At 42.5% G+C, this 19,904-nt stretch overlaps 2 protein-coding genes across 8 annotated transcripts in view; one reads left to right on the forward strand and one right to left on the reverse strand.

Annotated features, from left to right (window-relative positions):
• Positions 1-4,025, forward strand: part of POGZ (pogo transposable element derived with ZNF domain) — a 45,833-nt gene extending 41,808 nt beyond the window's left edge. For all 7 annotated transcript variants that reach the window (XM_065904221.1, XM_065904242.1, XM_065904208.1 and 4 more), the window contains 4 exons: positions 134-190; positions 381-493; positions 737-761; positions 892-4,025. In XM_065904221.1, coding sequence (XP_065760293.1) covers positions 134-190; positions 381-493; positions 737-761; positions 892-2,563 — 1,867 coding nt within the window. In that variant the 3' untranslated portion in view covers positions 2,564-4,025. The remainder of the gene's footprint in view (positions 1-133; positions 191-380; positions 494-736; positions 762-891) is intronic.
• Positions 4,026-5,867: 1,842 nt separating this feature from the next.
• PSMB4 (proteasome 20S subunit beta 4) lies at positions 5,868-8,194 on the reverse strand. Its single transcript, XM_065927040.1, has 7 exons — positions 8,023-8,194; positions 7,576-7,782; positions 7,188-7,334; positions 6,945-7,026; positions 6,462-6,578; positions 6,174-6,262; positions 5,868-5,991 (listed from the first exon to the last, which is right to left on the reverse strand). The coding sequence occupies exons 1-7, from the start codon at positions 8,160-8,162 to the stop codon at positions 5,979-5,981; spliced, it is 795 nt and encodes a 264-aa protein (XP_065783112.1). The 5' UTR covers positions 8,163-8,194; the 3' UTR covers positions 5,868-5,978.
• Between the last annotated feature and the right edge of the window lie 11,710 nt (positions 8,195-19,904).

A 19,904-nucleotide genomic window follows, 5' to 3' on the forward strand; every position in this document is an offset into this window, starting at 1 on the left:
TGATAGGCTTGGGTTGAGGTTAGGATTGATTGAAGAGGCATTTCTTTTGTTCAGGCCTTGTCAATGGCTGGTGATTTCTAGTTAAGCGAGCAGAACCATGTAACTCATACAACTTTCTCTTTGTCTTTCTCAGCAATCATGTTCCACGGAAGAGCCCCAAGTATTTGGCTTTGTTTAAAAATTCTGTGAGGTAATGACAAACTTACTGATGGTCTGTTAATTTAATACATTAAATCCTTTATATTACCTTGGGGGATAGACATGCATTAATTTGAGAGGAGAAAGGAGGAACACTCTTTTTCTTTTTTAAGCCTTGAAGCTTAACTCTCAGTAGAGTTATTGCTGCATTTGTCTGACATACTCTTGACTCTCTTTCTCAGTGGAAGCAAGCTGGCCTGCACTTCATGTACCTTTGTTACCTCTGTGGGAGATGCCATGGCTAAGCATTTGGTATTCAACCCTTCTCATAGATCCAGTAGCATCCTGCCACGGGGTGAGTAAGAGAGATGGGAGTTGGAGGTGGGACTAAGGATACAGGTCATAGTGAGTCAAGTGCATCTCCTGGCCTAACTCATTCACTGTTGAGACATACTTCACCAAGTTGGAAGCATTGTTACCTGAGATTTATATAAGACTGGGAAAGTAGTACATTTTTTGGTTAAAACCTCAAGAACTGTCTCAGGAGGGTTTGTTTCTTCACCAAGCTGACATTTTTTTATTGTGTTATTTCCCATAGGACTCACTTGGATATCTCAATCAAGGTAACAGAAACTCATTTGATGGTTTAATTTCTGTTTTATAGTATGTTTGTTCTTTATTACTACTACTATTATTATTATTTTGTTTTCCTAATTTAACTGAGCTTTTTCTTCCTCTTTGCTAACTGTTTAGGCATGGCCAGACTCGTGACCGAGCTCACGACCGGAACTTGAAAAACTTGTACCCTCCTCCTTCCTTCTCCTCTAATAAAGCTGCCACTGTGAAGTCTGCTGGTGTCACCCCAGCTGAGCCTGAAGAGCTGCCAGCCCCCGTGGCCCAGGCACTCCCGTCACCGGCCTCAACTGCGACGCCACCACCAACCCCCACGCATCTCCAGACTCTAGCCCTTCCACCCTTGGCTGCGGAGGAGGCCGAATGTCTGAATGTTGATGACCAGGATGAAGGGAGCCCAGTCACCCAGGAGCCTGAGCCAGCATCAGGGGGTGGTAGTAGCAGTGGGGTTGGCAAGAAGGAGCAGCTTTCTGTGAAGAAGCTTCGAGTGGTCCTGTTTGCCCTATGCTGCGACACGGAGCAGGCAGCTGAACACTTCCGAAACCCCCAGCGACGCATCCGGCGTTGGCTCCGGCGATTCCAGGCCTCTCAGGCGGAGAGTCTGGAGGGCAAGTATCTGAGCTTAGAGGCGGAAGAGAAGCTGGCCGAGTGGGTGCTGACCCAGCGGGAGCAACAGCTACCTGTAAATGAGGAGACCTTGTTCCAGAAAGCCACCAAAATAGGACGCTCCTTGGAGGGGGGATTTAAGATCTCATACGAGTGGGCTGTGCGTTTCATGCTGCGTCACCACCTGACTCCCCACGCACGGCGAGCTGTGGCCCACACTCTACCTAAGGACGTGGCGGAGAATGCAGGACTCTTCATTGAATTTGTACAACGGCAAATTCACAACCAGGACTTGTCCTTGTCTATGATTGTGGCTATTGATGAGATCTCCTTGTTCCTTGATACGGAGGTACTGAGCAGTGAAGACCGAAAGGAAAATGCCCTGCAGACAGTGGGCACAGGGGAGCCTTGGTGTGACGTGGTACTGGCCATTCTGGCAGATGGCACTGTCCTCCCTACCCTGGTTTTCTACCGAGGACAGATGGATCAGCCTGCTAACGTGCCAGACTCTATCTTGCTAGAGGCGAAGGAGAGTGGCTACAGTGACGATGAGATCATGGAGCTGTGGTCAACCCGCGTGTGGCAAAAGCACACGGCTTGCCAGCGCAGCAAAGGCATGCTGGTGATGGACTGTCACCGCACTCACTTATCAGAAGAGGTGCTAGCCATGCTTAGCGCCTCTAGCACTTTGCCTGCGGTTGTCCCTGCAGGCTGCAGCTCCAAAATCCAGCCATTAGATGTTTGCATCAAGCGGACTGTCAAGAACTTCCTGCACAAAAAGTGGAAGGAGCAGGCTCGGGAAATGGCAGATGCTGCGTGTGATTCTGATGTCCTGCTCCAGCTAGTTCTGGACTGGCTGGCTGAGGTGCTTGGTGTTATTGGGGACTGTCCAGAGCTGGTTCAGCGGTCCTTCCTGGTGGCCAGCGTGCTGCCTGGCCCCGATGGCAACATGAACTCGCCCACACGAAACGCTGACATGCAGGAGGAGCTAATTGCCTCCCTAGAGGAGCAGCTAAAGCTGAGCGGGGAACAGTCCGAGGAACCCTCAGCTTCCACTCCTCGACCCAGGTCGTCTCCTGAAGAGACAGTTGAGCCTGAAAGCCTTCACCAGCTCTTTGAGGGTGAAAGCGAGACCGAGTCTTTCTATGGCTTTGAAGAAGCTGACCTAGATCTGATGGAGATTTGAGTGTTGGGGTCATAAAGGGATGTGGAGTAGGGGTGGGAAAGCGTGAGGGAGGGTAGAGGATAAAGGGGTATACCAAGTGGGGGTATTTGGTTTATATTTTTTAATTTTATGCCACCACTCCCCCCTGATGTTGACTTATATACATCCCTGTGGATTTGTGGATTATTAGGAGAACCTATAGCGATCACGTCTGAGCCGATGAGCTGGCCTGTTGGTCATTCACTTCTGCTAAAAACAGGTTTTTGTGACTTTTTTTTAAATTTAAATCACTGTGTTTGGTATTTTTCTGACAAAAATCAAGAAAAAGAAAAAAAAATCCTTTGTGGGCGAATATTAAATTTTTTGTTTCCCCTTTTACCTCAACTGTATCATAGTACATCTGGGTTTTGTTTGTTTTACTGTGTGGCCAATGTCTTTGGGCATGATGCTATCCAACCATTGTCAATGTGAGAACATTTCTGAAGATGGGAAAGACAAATACTGTAGCTCACAAACTGGTTTATTATATATATATATGGATAAAAAAGTTTTTTCATTGTGGTCTTAACACTTTTATATAAAAATGAAAATGGAAAAAGAATCCCACTGAACTCTCTCTTCCTTCTCCTTTCTTTCCTTCCCTCTCCAGAGATGTTGGTTTTCACAGCAACTCTAGATATAAAATTGTGGCTTTAAAAATGCATGAAACCACCTTTAATCATCCAGAATGACGAGTAGATTTTTTTTTCCTCACCACCCTCCCTCAAACAAAAACACAGCAAAACCAATATTCTTTGCACTCGTGATCCTTGGCCCCCTTCCCCATTCTTACACCATCCCTCTGGACAAAGGATCATACATGGGTCATTAGCAAGCAAGAGGTACTGAGGTGATCACACAGAACCTTAGGGTGGAAGCCATTTCCAGTGTATGGGTCTTCATCCTGCAATCCACGGGGCAGTCCCTGCTTTGTCGAACTTCCTATTAAGTGGACAGCATATTTGTTCAAGGGATCACATGTCCTCCAGCCAGCAGCTAACTGCAAGAAGTTGTATTGAACTTTAAAAAGACCACTTGTTGAAATCCTGCTTACCCTGTGGCTTTCCCCTATTTCTCTTTATGCTTAGAGAAGAATCTGACCTGAAGAAGAAACACATAAGGGTGTGCACAAAGAAAAAGACATGAGTCTTTATTTTTCACTGCCAGCTTCAAGGAAAGAAATTTTTTTCTACAATTTGCATGAGGGATTTTTTTTTAATCGTATGTACTCATGGCTATAGACTGAAATGTACTGTAACAGAGAAAAGGAGCAAAAAAAATCCAGGTCTACCTTTCCCACAGCTATACTGTCCTCCTGTCCATCCTGAGGCTTTCTGCAACGTTTCCCTTCTGTGAGCCAAGGAGGCAACCCGTGTAGGCTTGTAAATGGTTCATCTTTAAAATGTACATAAGTGGAACATTTAATAAAATGAGGGGAAATGGATTTATAAGCAATGTGGTTTTTTTCCTAGGTGACCCTATTTGAACAGGCTTTCACAGACTGGGAGGTGCTCAAAATGTGATGGGCCTGGTGGTATACCACCTGTTTCTCCTCATCTGTTTTTGTGTTTTTTAACTCCCAGCACACTATAATATAGTGAACTGGAGTGTTCCCTTCCGTAAACAGCTTGGCCAGCTTTGTGAACCCATGGCATATGAAAACTGAATGGAGGAACCACCTGGGCTTCTCTTCCCCAGCTTTTTGCCTGATGCCATTTTGACAGAATATGGACTTTTGAGTCAAAACTTTGCCTTTCAGAAAGTTCAAGAACTATGGTCAACTCTTATGTACAGTGACTAATCTTTCTCTTTGGTAGTCTCCGCAGCAGCCCCAGACTTAGCAGAGCTGGGTTCCTGGCCTCTGCACACTGTATGACTTTCCTGATGGGTGATTTTTCTAAGGCCATAATACCAACAGTGGATCGGCTGGGTTTTGGCCAGGAAGTTATTACTTTTGTGGATTCTGCCTGCATGGCTTAGTAGTAGAAGGAAGTTTTTTTTGTTTTGTTTTTTATAATTCAGTTTAATCAATAAACAAGTATTTATTGACTACTTCGTGTTGAGACTGAGTGTGTGAAATTCAGATTGAAAGCTGATGGTTTTCTTTTGCTTAAATTTTGCTAACTGTAATCATGGGTGACACAAGTGAAAGGGTTTTGATTTCTCCCTCAGCTCTCACCTCACTGATTTTCAGGCATACCTTGAAGATACTGCAGGTTGGGATCCAGACCACCGCAATAAACCAACTATCACAACAAAGCGAGTCACAAATTTTTTGTGTTTTCCTGTGCATATGTTTATAGTATAGTATATTAAATATGCAATAGCACTATGTCTGAAAAAATTAGATACCTTAAAAAATACTGCCAAATAATGCTTATCACCAGGTGAGTCTTCAGCAGGTTGTATCTTTCTTGCAGTAGTAACATTAAAGATCACTGATCACCATAACAAATAATGAGAGTTTGAAATACTGCAGGAATCACCAAATATAACACAAAGTAAGCAAATGCTGTTGGAAAAAATGACACCAAAACTTACGAGCAGAGTAGCCAGAGACCTTCAGTTTGTAAAACACACTGCAGTATCTGCAAAGCATAAAAAACAAGGTATGCCTGTAATAGTTTTGGGGTTTCCTGCCTAGACTAGTTTCTCAAAAAGAGGTTTAGAAAAGATACACCATCAGTATTACCCACGGTGTTTTTTGAGTTTTTTTAACACCATCCTGGTAAAAGAACTGGCTGATAACTCCCAACTGATCTGACTCACAACTACAGGACTTCTTAGTGAACACACAATACTTCTAAGAGTTCTTACAGTGCTAGAAATCAGTAGTAGATTTGGAAATAAACATTTAGGTTATATGTCAAAATTAGGTTTCCCCATGAAGGGTGAGGATGTTGGATGGGAGCAGGATTAAGGCTATTACTTCTGGTTTGGGAGTAATCTACAGCTCTACTAGATGTTACATTTCCATCTTTGAAATGACATTTTAACTAAAATTGCATATGCAGTCAACATTAACCAGAAAGTCTGTTATTTTAGTCTAGTGCATGGGTGAGGATGTTGAAGAAAAGTGTTAAACACAAAAGCTAATTGTATTATCACACAAAGATCAAGTCTGACTTATACAGAAAGCAGCCTTCAGTACAGACCCAAATGAAGATAGTAGTGGATCTTCTGTATTTTGCAGAACAGTCTATATGTGCTACAAGAACCAGAGTTCTCTGACCACGCAGGGAGATGGCATATAGGTGTGACTTAGTCAAACAACACAACCACTGAGCCAGCACTTCAAAGGATTTATTTATTTTACAAAAGAATAGTACCTTTGAACCAGCCAAGTTCAAAGTTAGAAGAAGGGTACAACTTCAGTTCTGGATAATGCATCTGTATTTCACTCAAAGCCACTATAAAAAAGATGATAAAATCGTGAAGCCATAGTGAGAAATCAGTTCCCAAAAGTAGCTCTCTCTACAACCCAAACCCTTGCCGCCCAGAGAATTTTTGGTTGAGACCTCCAGAAAAACCAACCTTACTACAACCAGGGATCTCCCAACTATTATTCCACTGTAATTTTAATTTCAGTCACCTGATCATGTGGGCAATATCCCAGTTGGTCTCCGCAGACAGGGGTCCCTCTATTTCAACACCTTTTTCAGTTACAGTGGCGATTTGAAACTGAAAAAAAAAGCAGAGCTCTCAATGAAAATACCAATCCTGTCATCAAAGAAGTCTCAGGCTTGGTCAAAGGTCAAGTGGAGGGTTTTTCTGAAATGTGAAAAAGAGGAGACACAAACGGCCTGTTTTTCAAAGTATAGAGACTCAGGAATTGCACAGCCTGCCAATTAGATCCCCATTTACTATTCATACTTCTCACCCGGTTATAAGAACGGGCATCTCGATAGTACAGCACTCGCATGCAGCGTTCCACTAGCTCTCGGGCCTCCGTCTGGCTCAGCACTGGCTGCTTCTCCAGAACTTCTCGCAGCAGAGGCTAGGGAGATAGGGGGAAAAAACATAGGAGATACCACGGGCTGAATACCTGGTGATCTGTTGCAAATCCACGATGTAAAAAGAGTCATAAATGAGTGAAAAGCTGACATTCCACCTACTGCCTCAGCGGAATGAATTCTGCTTACTTGTGCTAAGACCCACTTGAAGGGGAAATTCATGGGTGTCCTCACTTTGCATACATATACTGACTCACTCCAGGACATACCCCACCTTGTCATTACAGCCTCTGGACCAAAAATAAACCCAGCAGCAGGGAACATAGTCTGTTTCTCATGTCAGAATTTAAAGGGTAAAACAAGCAGACAGCCCTTACCTTCTGTCTTCTACCCCTCAACTGACTACTTACCTGAGCCAGGTATGCACCGTAACCAGTGGCCAGCGAAGGGGCTTCATAGGCTACACCAAGCATGTCCACATAACCCAGGAAGCTAAAAAGACACAATAGGTCATCTTAGGTTTCTGTATCTTAGCTGAAGAATGGGACTATAGTGTCTGAGGCAGAAGTGGGATTCACTCAGAGGGAAGAGACAGACACTACAAAGGCACTAGAGGTTGGGTGCTCAAGGAAATTATTTGTTTTAAAATTAACCTCTCTCCATCAGCATAACCTCCAATGACCATGGTGTTCCACAGGGGGTTCATCTTGGAGCGTCGACTATACATGGCCCTGGTCAGCCATGAATGAATAGCTTTAGGACTATAGCTGTGTCCGTCTCCCAACAACTCCTCATCAATCCTTAGAAGAATCGGTTGTGAGAACAGGGAGAGAACAGAAGTCAGGATTTCCATCCACCCGCAAAAGACGTTATCACAATCTTCCCTATTTAAACCCACTGAAATAAACTATTTGCAAAAGTTCTCACATCTTCCACCCCCAGCAAGTCTCCCTGCCCTCTACCCGCAGAAATTTCTGAAGGGATTAAAAAACAGTGGGTTCCCCTCCCCACTTGGCAACTACTCTTCTCTAGATGACTTACACCATTTGCCCGAGAACTTGCTTCAAATACTGGAAATCAGCATAGTCTCCGGAAGCACCCAGCATGGTGCTGTTGTTGACTCGCATAATACGAGAGATGTTGCGGAAACGAGCCAAGGAGCCGTAAGAGCCCAGCATGTCTGCTGCGATCACCACTCCGCCCTCAAACTTGAGACCCAGGACAGAGGTGCCGGTCACCATGGGATTCCTAGAGAGAGAGGGAGGTCTGGCGAGGGGCGGCGCGGCGGAAAGCACGAGCCCGCTTCCCGAGCCGTGGGTTTCGTTTCTGACTTTCCACGGCGCCTTTCATTCTCCGAGACCCTCCTCCCCGAGCTCCCGCGGTAGCGCGCCCCGGGGTCTTCTCGACCTCCCCGGCTCCCAGAACCGGCCGGCAGCACCAGGCCCCACCGTCCCTCCCCCTGCGCAGGCTAAGGCGCCGAGAGCTTACTGGGTGCGCGTAATCGGACGCCCGTAGAGCGCGGACGCCGGGTCCACAGAGGAACCGGGAGTGGGCGGAATGCGGTAAAACTGCCCGGGGGCCGGACCCCCGGCCCAAAGTCCGGACCGCGACTCCAGCAGTGCTTCCATCTTAGTCACGGTAGCACGAGAAGTGAAAGCTTTTGCACCAACGGAAGCGGAAGTGATCCTTCAGGGCCGCACCTTTCTTCTTCCTGCAAGCCACTTCCAGTAGCCATGTTGATAAGGTCGGGGTCGACCGTACCCTTGTCCCGGGCAGCGACCGAGACCCTGAGAATTGAAATTGCCTGACCTCGTGTCACTACGCGGTAGAGTCTGGACTAGAACTGTGTTCAGACACACGAATTCAAGGAAGGGGTGGGTGGGGTGGGAGATGGGTATGGAGCGGGGGTGGGGCACTTCAAGACGCTGACACTGCGCGAGGAAGCAGCTCTTCTTTTAGATTGGAAAAGAAAACCCCATACGAAACTAACAGTGAACTCAGGGTCTCTTAAATTTGTATTTCTCAAAGCAGCTTCATGTGGCTTATTCGACCCATTTTACAGATAAGAAACCGAGACTTGTGTAGTGATTAACCCAGTCACAGAGCAAGTAATGGTAGGTCTGGGTTTTCAAACTCAGAAAAGGAATCAGTTGCGAGTACCCTGGGATATGTGCTCTCTCAGGTGGATCACTCACTCTGTAGGACCTTGGACAAATCTCTGAACGTTTTCTGATTGGCAGATGCTCTTGCCTACCTCTTAAACAGCAGAAAAATTCCATCGACTGTGGGAGTGTAACTAAACTCCGGGCGTTCCCATCTCTGTGATTCTGCCGAAGTGCCTGGAAGCAGTGTCTGGAATCAAATAACCCTCAAACTAGTCCTTCGCCACTCCTCCCTACACAACTAGATTCAAAATGTTTTACTCAGCAGGAAACCAGATCAGTTTCGTTTTTTAAATTCCCTGAGTTAATTTGAACCAAAGCAACGCACGGAATTTTAGCCTAATTGAAATGAAGTTATTTCATTAGGTCTTGGAGCTCTGGAAAGGGAAGGGTCAAGATCTTGCGTTAGAGGCACCCAAATGATGCTCTTTGTGTCAATTTTTGGACTTGAAAACCAGATATCTATTTTTTTCTTCTAATTCATAGCCATCTTCTCCCAACCCCCATATTCCAGGTGATTCTTGGGCCTCTCAGAGGCGTACTTGGACACACAACAGGTGATAACAAAAGACTTAATGGGATTCCTCCAAAACTGCTAAAATCCTTGACTTTCATAGCTAGGAGAGCCCTCATCACATGAACTTCAAAGCAATTAACTGTCAATTAACTGACTATATCCTTGTTTGTAAGTGGCCTGAGGTGGCTTGCTGGTTTCTGGTCTCAGTCCATTTTAGATCCCTAGATTGAGACTCTGGTAGGGCCAGTACCAGTTCCAGAGGTCAGGCAGGTAATCAAATTCCACAGGGTCTAAAAGAAGAAAAGTGAAAGAATCTAGATTCATCCAACCTGAGAGTAGGGTGACAGGGAAAGCAAATCACTAATGTTTGATGATGCAGTATTCAGAAGGTGACTAGCATGTCTTTTGTGCTAAGATGAAAGCAAGAAGTCGTAAGTTAAACTGAAACAAGGCAAGTTTAAGAAGTTTCTTTGTTTTTAAATCAGGTCTGGTATTATCTGGAAAGTCATTTTTAAGTTTGCCCAGTTTTCTGTGGTTGGCTTTGAGTTTTAATTAGTATTTAGCTCTCACCAGTGTTCAAGCTTTTAAATCAGTAGTCATCAGACTGGTTCTGTAACATGTTAGGATATCCCTGGTTATAGGGAATGTCTTGAAATGCTCAGAAAAGAAATAACACTAGACTAAATTGAAATTAATCATCACCATCACCACCACCCCATTAAGATTTTACACTCCCACAGTGAAAGTGCTAATGCTCCATATTTTAGGAGAAGTGGAATTTGAAACTTCAACTACAAAAGAGTTAAGGATCATTTCTTGACCTGCTCAGGGCCAGGCCCTGCGGGCTATAACAGAAAGATGAAAAAGAAAATGTGTCCAGCTTATTCATGGCTGCACTTCCCTAGGGATTTTTGCAATTTTATACCTTCTATAATTCAGTTCTGCAATATCTTTCTCACAGTTTGTGTTACACTCATCTAAAGACTGGCTGCCATGCTAAACCAAAAGTTCCACAAAAGCAGAAACGGATTGTTTTTCTACAGTGTCCTTTGATGCACAGAAGTTTCAGATTTTGGTGTAGTCCTGTTTATCTTTTTTTCTTGCCCATACTTTTGATAGCATATCCATACTTGTGATGTCATATCCAAGGAATCATTACCAAATACACTGTTATAAAGCATTTCTACTGTGTTTTCTTCTAGCAGCTTAATACTTAGAGTCCTTATGTTTTGATCTCTTATCCATTTTGAGTTAAATTTTGTTCATGGTGTAAGGTAAGGGTCTAACTTCATTATTACAAATGCAGATAACCAGTTTTCTCAATATCGCATGTTGGAAAGACTCTTTTTCTCACTGAATGGGCTTGGAACCCTTGTTGAAATCGCTGATCATATGTGTGAGGAGCCTGGCAGGCTACAGTCCATGGGGTTGCTAAGAGTCAGACGTGACTTTGCAACTGAGCACCACGCGTACATACTAACTGGTATCTGGATCATCTGTGAATCTTTTTCTATTATCTCTTTTTTTTTTTCTTTTCATTTTGGTCATATTTCTTCTTTCTTTACAAGTCCTATGCTTTTTTGCCGTTTTTCAGAAACTGAATAACTACAAAGTCTCCATATCATGTTCCCTTCCACCAGAAAGGATTCTCCCTTTTTCCCACTAGGCGGATAAAATGAGGGATTGAGCAGTTTGTCCTGTCAAGGATTAGGCTATATCAAGGTTGGGTTGCTGTTTCAGCCCAATTCACCCATATTCTTCAGGCGTGTTCCTTACAATTTTAATTGAAAGCTGGGCAGATATTGGTGCCCTTAGCTCTGAAATACTGAAGTAGATTGAGCTAGCTCTCCAGGCTCATGTTCCAGGGAGTCTCAAAATCTGGCAAGTATCTTGAGGAGGCCAGTTGAGCAGTTGAGGCTCTTCTTTCCCTGCCTCAGAAAGTCTTCATTTCCTAATCAGTAATGCCAGACAATGGGAGATTTGGGCTTCCCTGTAGTTCAGCTGGTAAGGAATCCGCCTAAAATGCAGGAGACCTTGATTTGATTCCTGGGTTGGGAAGGTCCCCTGGAGAAGGGATAGACTATCCACTCCAATATTCTTGGGCTTTGCTGCTGGCTCAGATAGTAAAGAATCCGCCTGCAATGCAGGAGGCCTGGGTTCGATCCCTGGGTTTGGAAGATCCCCAGGAGGAGGGCATGGCAACCCACTCCAGTATTCTTGGCTGGAGAATCGCCATGGACAGAGGAGCCTGGTGGGCTACAGTCCATGGGGTCACAAAGAGTTGGACACAACTAAGTGAATAAGCACACACACATGGGAGCTTCACTGTGCCTTTTAGAAGCTTTTAGCCCAACTCTCCAGTCTCATGAACATTGTTCAGCACATTTTTCATATATAAAACTAGCCATCCTCTGAGGTCCCTTAAGTTTTCACTTGTCACTCCAATGTTGCATGACCATCAAAATCTTCAGTGATTTCTCTTCCCCAAGCAGAGACATTCTACCTAAGTTAGGCCTTAGCTCTAACCTGTGCTCAGCTCACTTCAGAAAGATTCTCTTGTTATTGCAATTTAACTTGGTTTAGTCTTCATTCCTTTGGCATGTCCTTGTTTCCTTTAAAAAAAAATATATATGGTTCTTATAACCTTTCTAGCTTCTTATTGTAGGAGGAATACTGACCAGCCATGCCCTACAACTTACTTGATGTATAGGTTTTCTGTGGATGCTTTAGCCGACCTTAGTGGCTTAGAACAACAGATTTTTCTCTCGCAGTTCTGGAGGCCAGAGTCTGAAAGCCAAGCAACATCAAACCAACCCTCCCTCTGGAGGATCTGGAAGAGCATTCATTCCTTGCCTCTGGTGGCTGCTGGCATTACTTACTTGGTGTTCCTTGTCCTGTCACTCTAACCTCTCTCCATCTTCCTCTTACTTCTGCTGTTCAGGAACCTCCTCTATCAGACCCCCCTCTGCTCTTCTCTTATAAGGACACTTGTGATTACATGTAGGACCCACCCAGATAATCCATTATAGTTTCTTCATTTAAAGATCCTTAGTTTAATCACATTTGCAGGGAAAATCCCTTTTTCCACATAAAAGCTCTTTTTCCTTATTTTGCAGAAAAGGAAATATTCACAGGTTCCAGAGATTAGGCTGGGGATATATCTTGGGAAACCCGTTATCAGCCTACCACATCTGTAATCAGAAGGCCATGATGTGTTGTTTTTTTTTTACCTTTGTAAAACTGAAAAATAAAACACACGTAAATAAGTATATGACTTAATGAATTATTTTAAGGCCAGCACCCTTAAAACTACCATCTAAATCAAGAAATGGAACTTCTCCAGCTAGCCCAGTTCTGATCACAGTTGTCTCCCTCTCCTGAAAAAAGCCATTCTCTTGAATTTTGTGATAATTATCCCCTTGGATTTCTTTATACTTTCATCATCCAAGTGTGCTTCCCTGGACACTATACTTTGGATTTCCTGTTTATTTGACTTAGATGTGTTTTGAGTTTCTTAATCTACATACTTCCTCCTCTAGCCCTTTCTTTTCATGACAGTGTATCTGCTGAAGACCACAGAATGTTTGAGCTGTGTACCCTACTTTCTGCCCACAGCCTGGGTTTTACTGATTGCATGCTAATAGAGTATTTTGACATGTTCTTCAATCCTCTTCAGTTCTTGCACATGGACAGCTCAATCCAGATGTCTCTTTACATTCATATTTGATGCCTTTGGCAAGACTGTAAGTGGTGGTGTGTTTTTTAATCAGGAAGCCCATTGTGTCTAGTTGTCTCTCTTTATTGTGATATTATCAATTGCTCCTTTTCAGTTAATTCATTTGGTGTTGCACAATAATGATATTCTAATTTTGTAACTTTGTTTTCATTCATTAGCTTGAATGTTTCTATAAAGAGACATTTCTCATCTACTTTTTGGTTAGTCAGTGTTAAACTTATCTAAGAAAGGTCAGATAAATGCTTTATTCTTTCTCTTTAATGACTTTTAAAATGACTTGCCCCTATCATTATCTAAATGTGACCAGTTAGCTTTTTAAATATATTTTTATGAACTCATAGGTTTAAACATTCATTCTGATGCTCAAATTATTCCAGATTTGGCCAGCAAGAGCCTTTTAATTTAAAAATACTGGCTTCTGGATCCTTTAACATATCCTATCATTATTTGGACTTCCCTGGAGGCTCAGATGGTAGACAATCTGCCTCAATGTGGGAGACTGGGTTCGATCCCTTAGTCGGGAAGATGTCTTGGAGAAAGAAAGGGCTATCCATTCCAATATTTTGGTCTGGAGATTTCCATGGACAGAGGAGCCTGGCAGGCTACAGTCCATGGGGTCAGAAAGAGTCGGACATGACTGAGCAACCAACACACACATCATTATTTGATCACATCCTTACTTTTTGGCAAAACAAGATATTCCAGGCTCATACTTTCTCTGCACCAGCCCTGGATCAGTTATTTTTCCAAAAGACCTTGATTCCTTTTAGTGGAGACTGATATTTATTTCTCTTTTTGTTTGTTTGTTTGGGGACAGGTTTGTTTGTTTGTTGGCTACACAGTTTGTGGGATTTTAGTTCCCCTACGAGGAATAGAACCTGGGCCCTCGGCAGTGAGAGCACAGAGTTCTAACCACTGGACCACCACTGAAATTCTTGACCTTGGTATTTAGAGACCAAATTTGGTTTGTAGTGGGTTCATTACTGAGATTTTGCTGTCCCCAAGACTACTTAATGGACAGAGCTGTGCACATACATTTACATCATATTTATATTTTATCTATCTATCTACCAATATATATACTGAAAACTATATATAAACTTCAAGAAAATTAGAGATACCAAGGGAACATTTCATGTAAAGATGGACATAATAAAAAACAGAAATGGTTTGGACCTAACAGAAGCAGAAGATATTAAGAAGTGGCAACAATACACAGAAGAACTATACAAAAAAGATCATGACCCAGTTAACCACGATAGTGTAACCACTCACCTAGAACCAGACATACAGGAATGCAAAGTCAAGTGGGCCTTAGGAAGCATCACTATGAACAAAGCTAGTGAATGTGATGGAATTCCCGTTGAGCTATTTCAAATCCTGAAAGATGATGCTGTGAAAGTGCTGCACTCACTATGCCAACAAATTTGGAAAACTCCGCAGTGGCCACAGGACTGGAAAAGGGTCAGTTTTCATTCCAATCCCAAAGAAAGGCAATGCCAAAGAATGTTCAGACTACTGCACAATTGCACTCATCTCACACGATAGCAAAGTAATGCTCAAAATTCTCCAAACCAGGCTTCAACAGAACGTGAACCGTGAACTTCCAGATGTTCAAGCTGGATTTAGAAAAGGCAGAGAAACCAGAGATCAAATTGCCAACATCCGTTGGATCATCAAAAAAGCAAGAGAGTTCCAGAAAAACCTCTACTGCTTTATTGAGTATGCAAAACCTTTGACTATGTGGATCACAGCAAAGTGTAGAAAATTCTTCAATAGATGGGAATACCAGACCACCTGACTTGCCTCCTGAGAAATCTGTATGCAGGTCAAGAAGCAACAGTTAGAACAGGACATGAAACAACAGACTGGTTCCAAATCAGGAAAGGAGTACATCAGGGCTGTATATTGTCACCCTGATTATTTAACTTATATGCAGAGTACATCATGCAAAATGCTGGGCTGGATGAAGCACAAGCTGGAATCAGGATTGCCAGGAGAAATATCGATAACCTCAGATATGCAGATGACTCCACACTTATGGCAGAAAGTGAAGAAGAACTAAAGAGCCTCTTGAAGAAAATGAAAGAGGAGAGTGGAAAAGATGGCTTAAAGCTCAACATTCAGAAAACTAAGATCATGGCATCTGGTCCCATCACTTCATGGGAAATAGATGGGGAAACAGTAGAAACAGTGAAAGACTTTATTTTGCGGGGTTCCAGAATCACTACAGATGGTGTCTGCAGCCATGAAATTAAAAGATACTTGCTCCTTGGAAGAAAAGTTATGACTAACCTAGACAGCATATTAAAAAGCAGAGACATTACTTTGCCAACAAAGGTCCATCTAGTCAAAGCTATGGTTTTTTCCAATAGTCATGTAGGAATGTGAGAGTTGCACTATAAAGAAAGCTGAGCGCTGAAGAATTGATGCTTTTAAACTGTGGTGTTGGAGAAGACTCTTGAGAGTCCCTTGGACTGCAAGGAGATCCAACCAGTCCATCCTAAAGAAAATCAGTTCTGAATGTTCATTGGAAGGACTGATGCTGAAGCTGAAACTCCAATACTTTGGCCACTTGATGGGAAGAACTGACTCATTGGAAAATACCCTGATGCTGGGAAAGATTGAAGGTGGGAGAAGAAGGGGATGACAGAGGATGAGATGATTGGATGGCATTACCAACTTGTTGGACATGAGTTTGAATAGGCTCCGGGAGTTGATGATGGACAGGGAAGTATGGCCTACTGCAGTCCATGGAGTCACAAAGAGTCGGACACAACTGAGCAACTGAACTGAACTGAACTGAACTGAAAGCTATCTATACAGGTTTATACCAGTATCTCCAATTTCAATCCAGCACTGCTCAGCATAGTCTAACCTCCTCCCTTTACATATTTGTAATTTCCTTTTCTGAAAATGAGAAATCTAGCTCCAATTATCCTCTCTCTGTATGTAAATTTTATGCATAACCAATCTTCCATCACTGTCAACATCTGCATCCCTTCACCATTGCCCTCCTCACTCTGCTCTGGCTCCAGCAGCCTACTGGACCATCCATCATGAAGATTTTCTCTGGACCCCATTCAGGGTACCATACTGGGCCATCCCTCCAAGTGCACAGCCTCTATCCTCCTGTGGCTCCAACAGCCTGTGTCAGTTCCCCATCACTGCCACCTCCCTGCCGAGATGTCTTCCTCACATCTCACGCTGCGCCACTGTGGCTCCGCACCATTCTCTGCTTCACACGGTGGCCCACACTGCTTGGTCCTGCCTAATGGCTTTGGACTGAATTGTTCACAAAAGGAAGGGTTTGGGGAAAAGAAAATAAACATATATTGATTCCTGGTTCTATAAGTCATATATATACACACATATGTATGTCTTACCACCAGTCCTTCTGTTGACGTTGCTGTAATCATTTTGTTTGTAAAACTTTTTTCTAGATCCTTCAGGGAGGGCTGATGGAATATACATTGTCTTAGTTATCACTGGTAACAATTGTGTGTGCCCTTCAAACTTCCAAGTCAGTTTTGCTGGATATAAAACCCTTAGCCCACACTTTTCCCCCTTGAGTGCATCTCGGTTGTCATTGTTTAGTTGATAAGTCTTTTTGCAACCCCGTGGACGACTCTGTCCATGGACTTTCCAGGCAAGAATACTGGAGTAGGTAGCCATTTCCTTCTCTAAGGGACTTTCCTAACCCAGGGATTGACCTGAATCTCCTGCATTGGCAGTCATATTCTTTACTACTGGGCCACCAGGGAATTCTTCTGACATAAATTGTTCCTGTCAAACAGTCTAATGACAATATAATTTTCCCCCTTATGTAGATAGCTTGGATAATGAAATACTTTTTTCCTTAAATCTCAGTAATTTTACCAGAACATGACAACTGTGGTTATTCTGAATTGATAATCTTATATATGTGGTATGTTATTTCAATATGTAGTTGTCTTTTTCTCGATTTTTAGCTTTTAGTATGCATTCCCTGTATCTCTTCATTATTTTAATTAAAAATTTTTACCTTCTATTTCTCTTAAGACACTACTTATTATATATACTTAGTCTTTTTTTTATACTTAGTCTTATATTCCTTCTAATTTAGTCTTCATTTCTGAAAAGATTTTTTTCTTTTATTTTCAGTTCATTCCTATGTTTAGTCACCTAATAGCTGCATTTTTCAAATTCTGATTTCTATTGTTCTTTCATGTCCTACATTATTTTCACAATATCTTTCAGCTCATTTTGAAATAGCATATTATAGTTTGTTCTGCTTGTGGACATGTCTGCCTGATATACTTTCATTGACAGTAAGGATGTTATTCTGCTTCTTATTTTCTTTATTTTTATAATAACTTTGTGTGGGAATTGCCCTCTATCCTTTCTTGTTTCTCTTTTCTTTTGGAAATATTCCTTTTCCTGAACTTTAAGAGGCATGGTTCAGGATAGCTTTTCTAACATCACAGAGCTCCCTCTGCTGTTGTTTTTGGGTAATGTTTCAAAAAACATGACCTGTTCTCAGATTTCCTAGCTTTCTCTTCACTTTTGCTTAGACCTTCCTTCTCTTCATCCGGCTCTATCGTCCTGTTTTAATTGATTTTTCTTCTGCTTGCATCATTTTCTCCTCAGTGTGGAGCCCTGTCCCAGAAGGAGCCTTCCTGCTCAGTCAGAGAGCTCCTGGGACTGAGGCTACTCCAGCGCCCTCAGACCTTACCACGGACTCCTTGCTTTCTTCACCTTCATCACTGGGCAAAGCCCTGCTCTGCTTGAACTGCTGTTTTCAAATTACCCTGTTCTGCTTTCCCGTGAATGTCTGCTGGCTCTTTGGGGGTCTGGTATTCTCAGGTGTGTCAGAGGCCCCAGTGTCTCTCCCACACAAGTGCTGACACCACACTGGTCTTTTAACTTTCAGTGGTTTGTCCCCACCCACATGTTTTTGGATGTCCTGGGGCTGCGGTCCCGTCGGTTTGTCGTTGTTAATGGGATTTTGGCTTTGCCGCCTAGTTGTTCTATTTTTATGAGAGAATTCAGTGAGATTCAAAAACTGTGTAATCATCATTGTCCCAGAATCTTGTGATTTGTTTTTATGATATACAAACTTTTATTATTACATAGTGATGCTTTTGTTTCGGTAGGCTAGATTCCCAAAATTTTGATTTCTAAATCAAAGAGGCATGGGTTTTTTTTCACATCTTTATGGGTTTATCTATAGTGTAGAAATTCTAGATGCACAGCTCAAATAACATTTATGTGTGTATATATCCATGTGACTGCCATTCAGATCTAAATATAAATCTTTCCCCCGGAAAACTCTTTTTATGTTCCTTCCTCCTTCCTCATCAATAATCCTCCTCAGCAAAGAAAATCATTATTCTGACTTCTATTAACATAGAAATTCTGTCTGCTCTTGAACTTCAGATAAAGAGAATAATGCAGTATGCACTCTTTTATGTTTGGCTTCTTCCACTCAACACTTTGTCTTTAAGATTCATCCGTGTTGTTGTATATAATGGTATGATTGTTTTTATTTGTTTGTTTTACTGTGTGGTATTCCATTGTATACATTGGTGCATATGTTTAAAATTGTTTTGAGTTTTTTATTGTACACATAACATGAAATTTATTATTCAAGCCATTTTAAGTGTACAGTTCAATGGCATAAGTATCTTCACAATATTGTACACCTAGCATCATTATTCATTTCTAGAATTTTTTCTTCATCCCAAACAGAAACTGTATACCCATTAAATAATATCTACCCCTTCCCTCTTACCCCAGTCCCTGGTAAGCCCTGTTCTACTTTGAATCTCTATGAGTTTACCTGCTCTAGATACTTCATAGTAAGTGGCACCACACAATATTTGTCATTTTCTGTCTGACTTATTTTTGTTTAGTATAGTATCTTCAGGGTTTATTCATTTTGTTTGTCAGAATTTCATTCTTTTTTAAGGAAAAGTAATATCCTGTTGTATGTATTGGGTTGGCCAAAACGTTCATTTGGGTTTTTGTGTAAGATCTTCAGTTCAGTTCAGTTCAGTCGCTCAGTCGTGTCCGACTCTTTGCAACCCCATGAGCCGCAGCACGTCAGGCCTCCCTGTCCATCACCAACTAACATCTTACAGAAACTATATACCACATTTTACTTACTCATTCATCTACTGATGGCATTTGGGTTATTTCTACCTGTTGGCTATGACGAATAAGCATATTTTTAATTTTAATAGATGTTGGCAGATGCTTTTCAAAAATACTATGTTATGGGAACTTCTCTGGGGGTCCAGTGGTTAAGACTCCATGCTTCCATTGCAGGGGATGCATGTTTGATCCCTGGTGGGGAAACTAAGATCCCACATGCTGTGTGGCATGGCCAAAAATTTTTTTTAATAAATCTTTAGAAACTTAGACATATTAAAAATTATTTAAAGTGAGGCTTCCGTGATGGCTCAGTGGTAGAGAACCCACCTGCCATTGTAGGAGACATGGGTTTAATCCCTGGTCTGAGAAGATCCCACATGCTGTGAAACAACTAAATCTGTGCACCACAACTTTTGAACTTGTGCTCTAGTACCCAGGAGCTGCAACTACTGAAGCCTGCACACCCTACAGCCCATACTCTGTAATAAGAGAAGCCACCACAGTGAGAAGCCCAAGGACTGCAGCTAGAGAGTAGCCTCCGCTCGCCGCAACTAGGGAAAAGCCTGAGCAGCAATGAAGACTCAGCACAGCCAGAAATAAATAAAATTATTAAAAAATATGTATACACACACACACATATATATATATCTGCAATTCTCTAGAACATCCCTGGTGGTCCAGTGGTTAAGACTCCAGGCTTCTACCTCAGGGGGCATGGGTTCGATCCCCGGTTGGGGAACTAAGATTCCACATGCATGCTTGGTGGAGCAGTTCCCCCAAAAAAGACTGTGTTATGACCTTAATTTTGCTTCTCCTCACA

The sequence above is a fragment of the Muntiacus reevesi genome, chromosome 1, assembly GCF_963930625.1.
Source record: "Muntiacus reevesi chromosome 1, mMunRee1.1, whole genome shotgun sequence".
NCBI classification, from domain to species: domain Eukaryota; kingdom Metazoa; phylum Chordata; class Mammalia; order Artiodactyla; family Cervidae; genus Muntiacus; species Muntiacus reevesi.

What these genes read in the sequence shown, in the direction of transcription:
- PSMB4 (XM_065927040.1), bottom strand. Translation starts at nt 8,162, where the DNA reads ATGGAAGCACTGCTGGAGTCGCGGTCCGGACTTTGGGCCGGGGGTCCG. An exon ending in CGTCCGATTACGCGCACCCA is followed by an intron (nt 7,783 to 8,022) that starts GTAAGCTCTCGG and finishes CTCTCTCTCTAG; the next exon opens with GAATCCCATGGTGACCGGCA. An exon ending in ATGCCCGTTCTTATAACCGG is followed by an intron (nt 6,263 to 6,461) that starts GTGAGAAGTATG and finishes TTTTTTTTTCAG; the next exon opens with TTTCAAATCGCCACTGTAAC.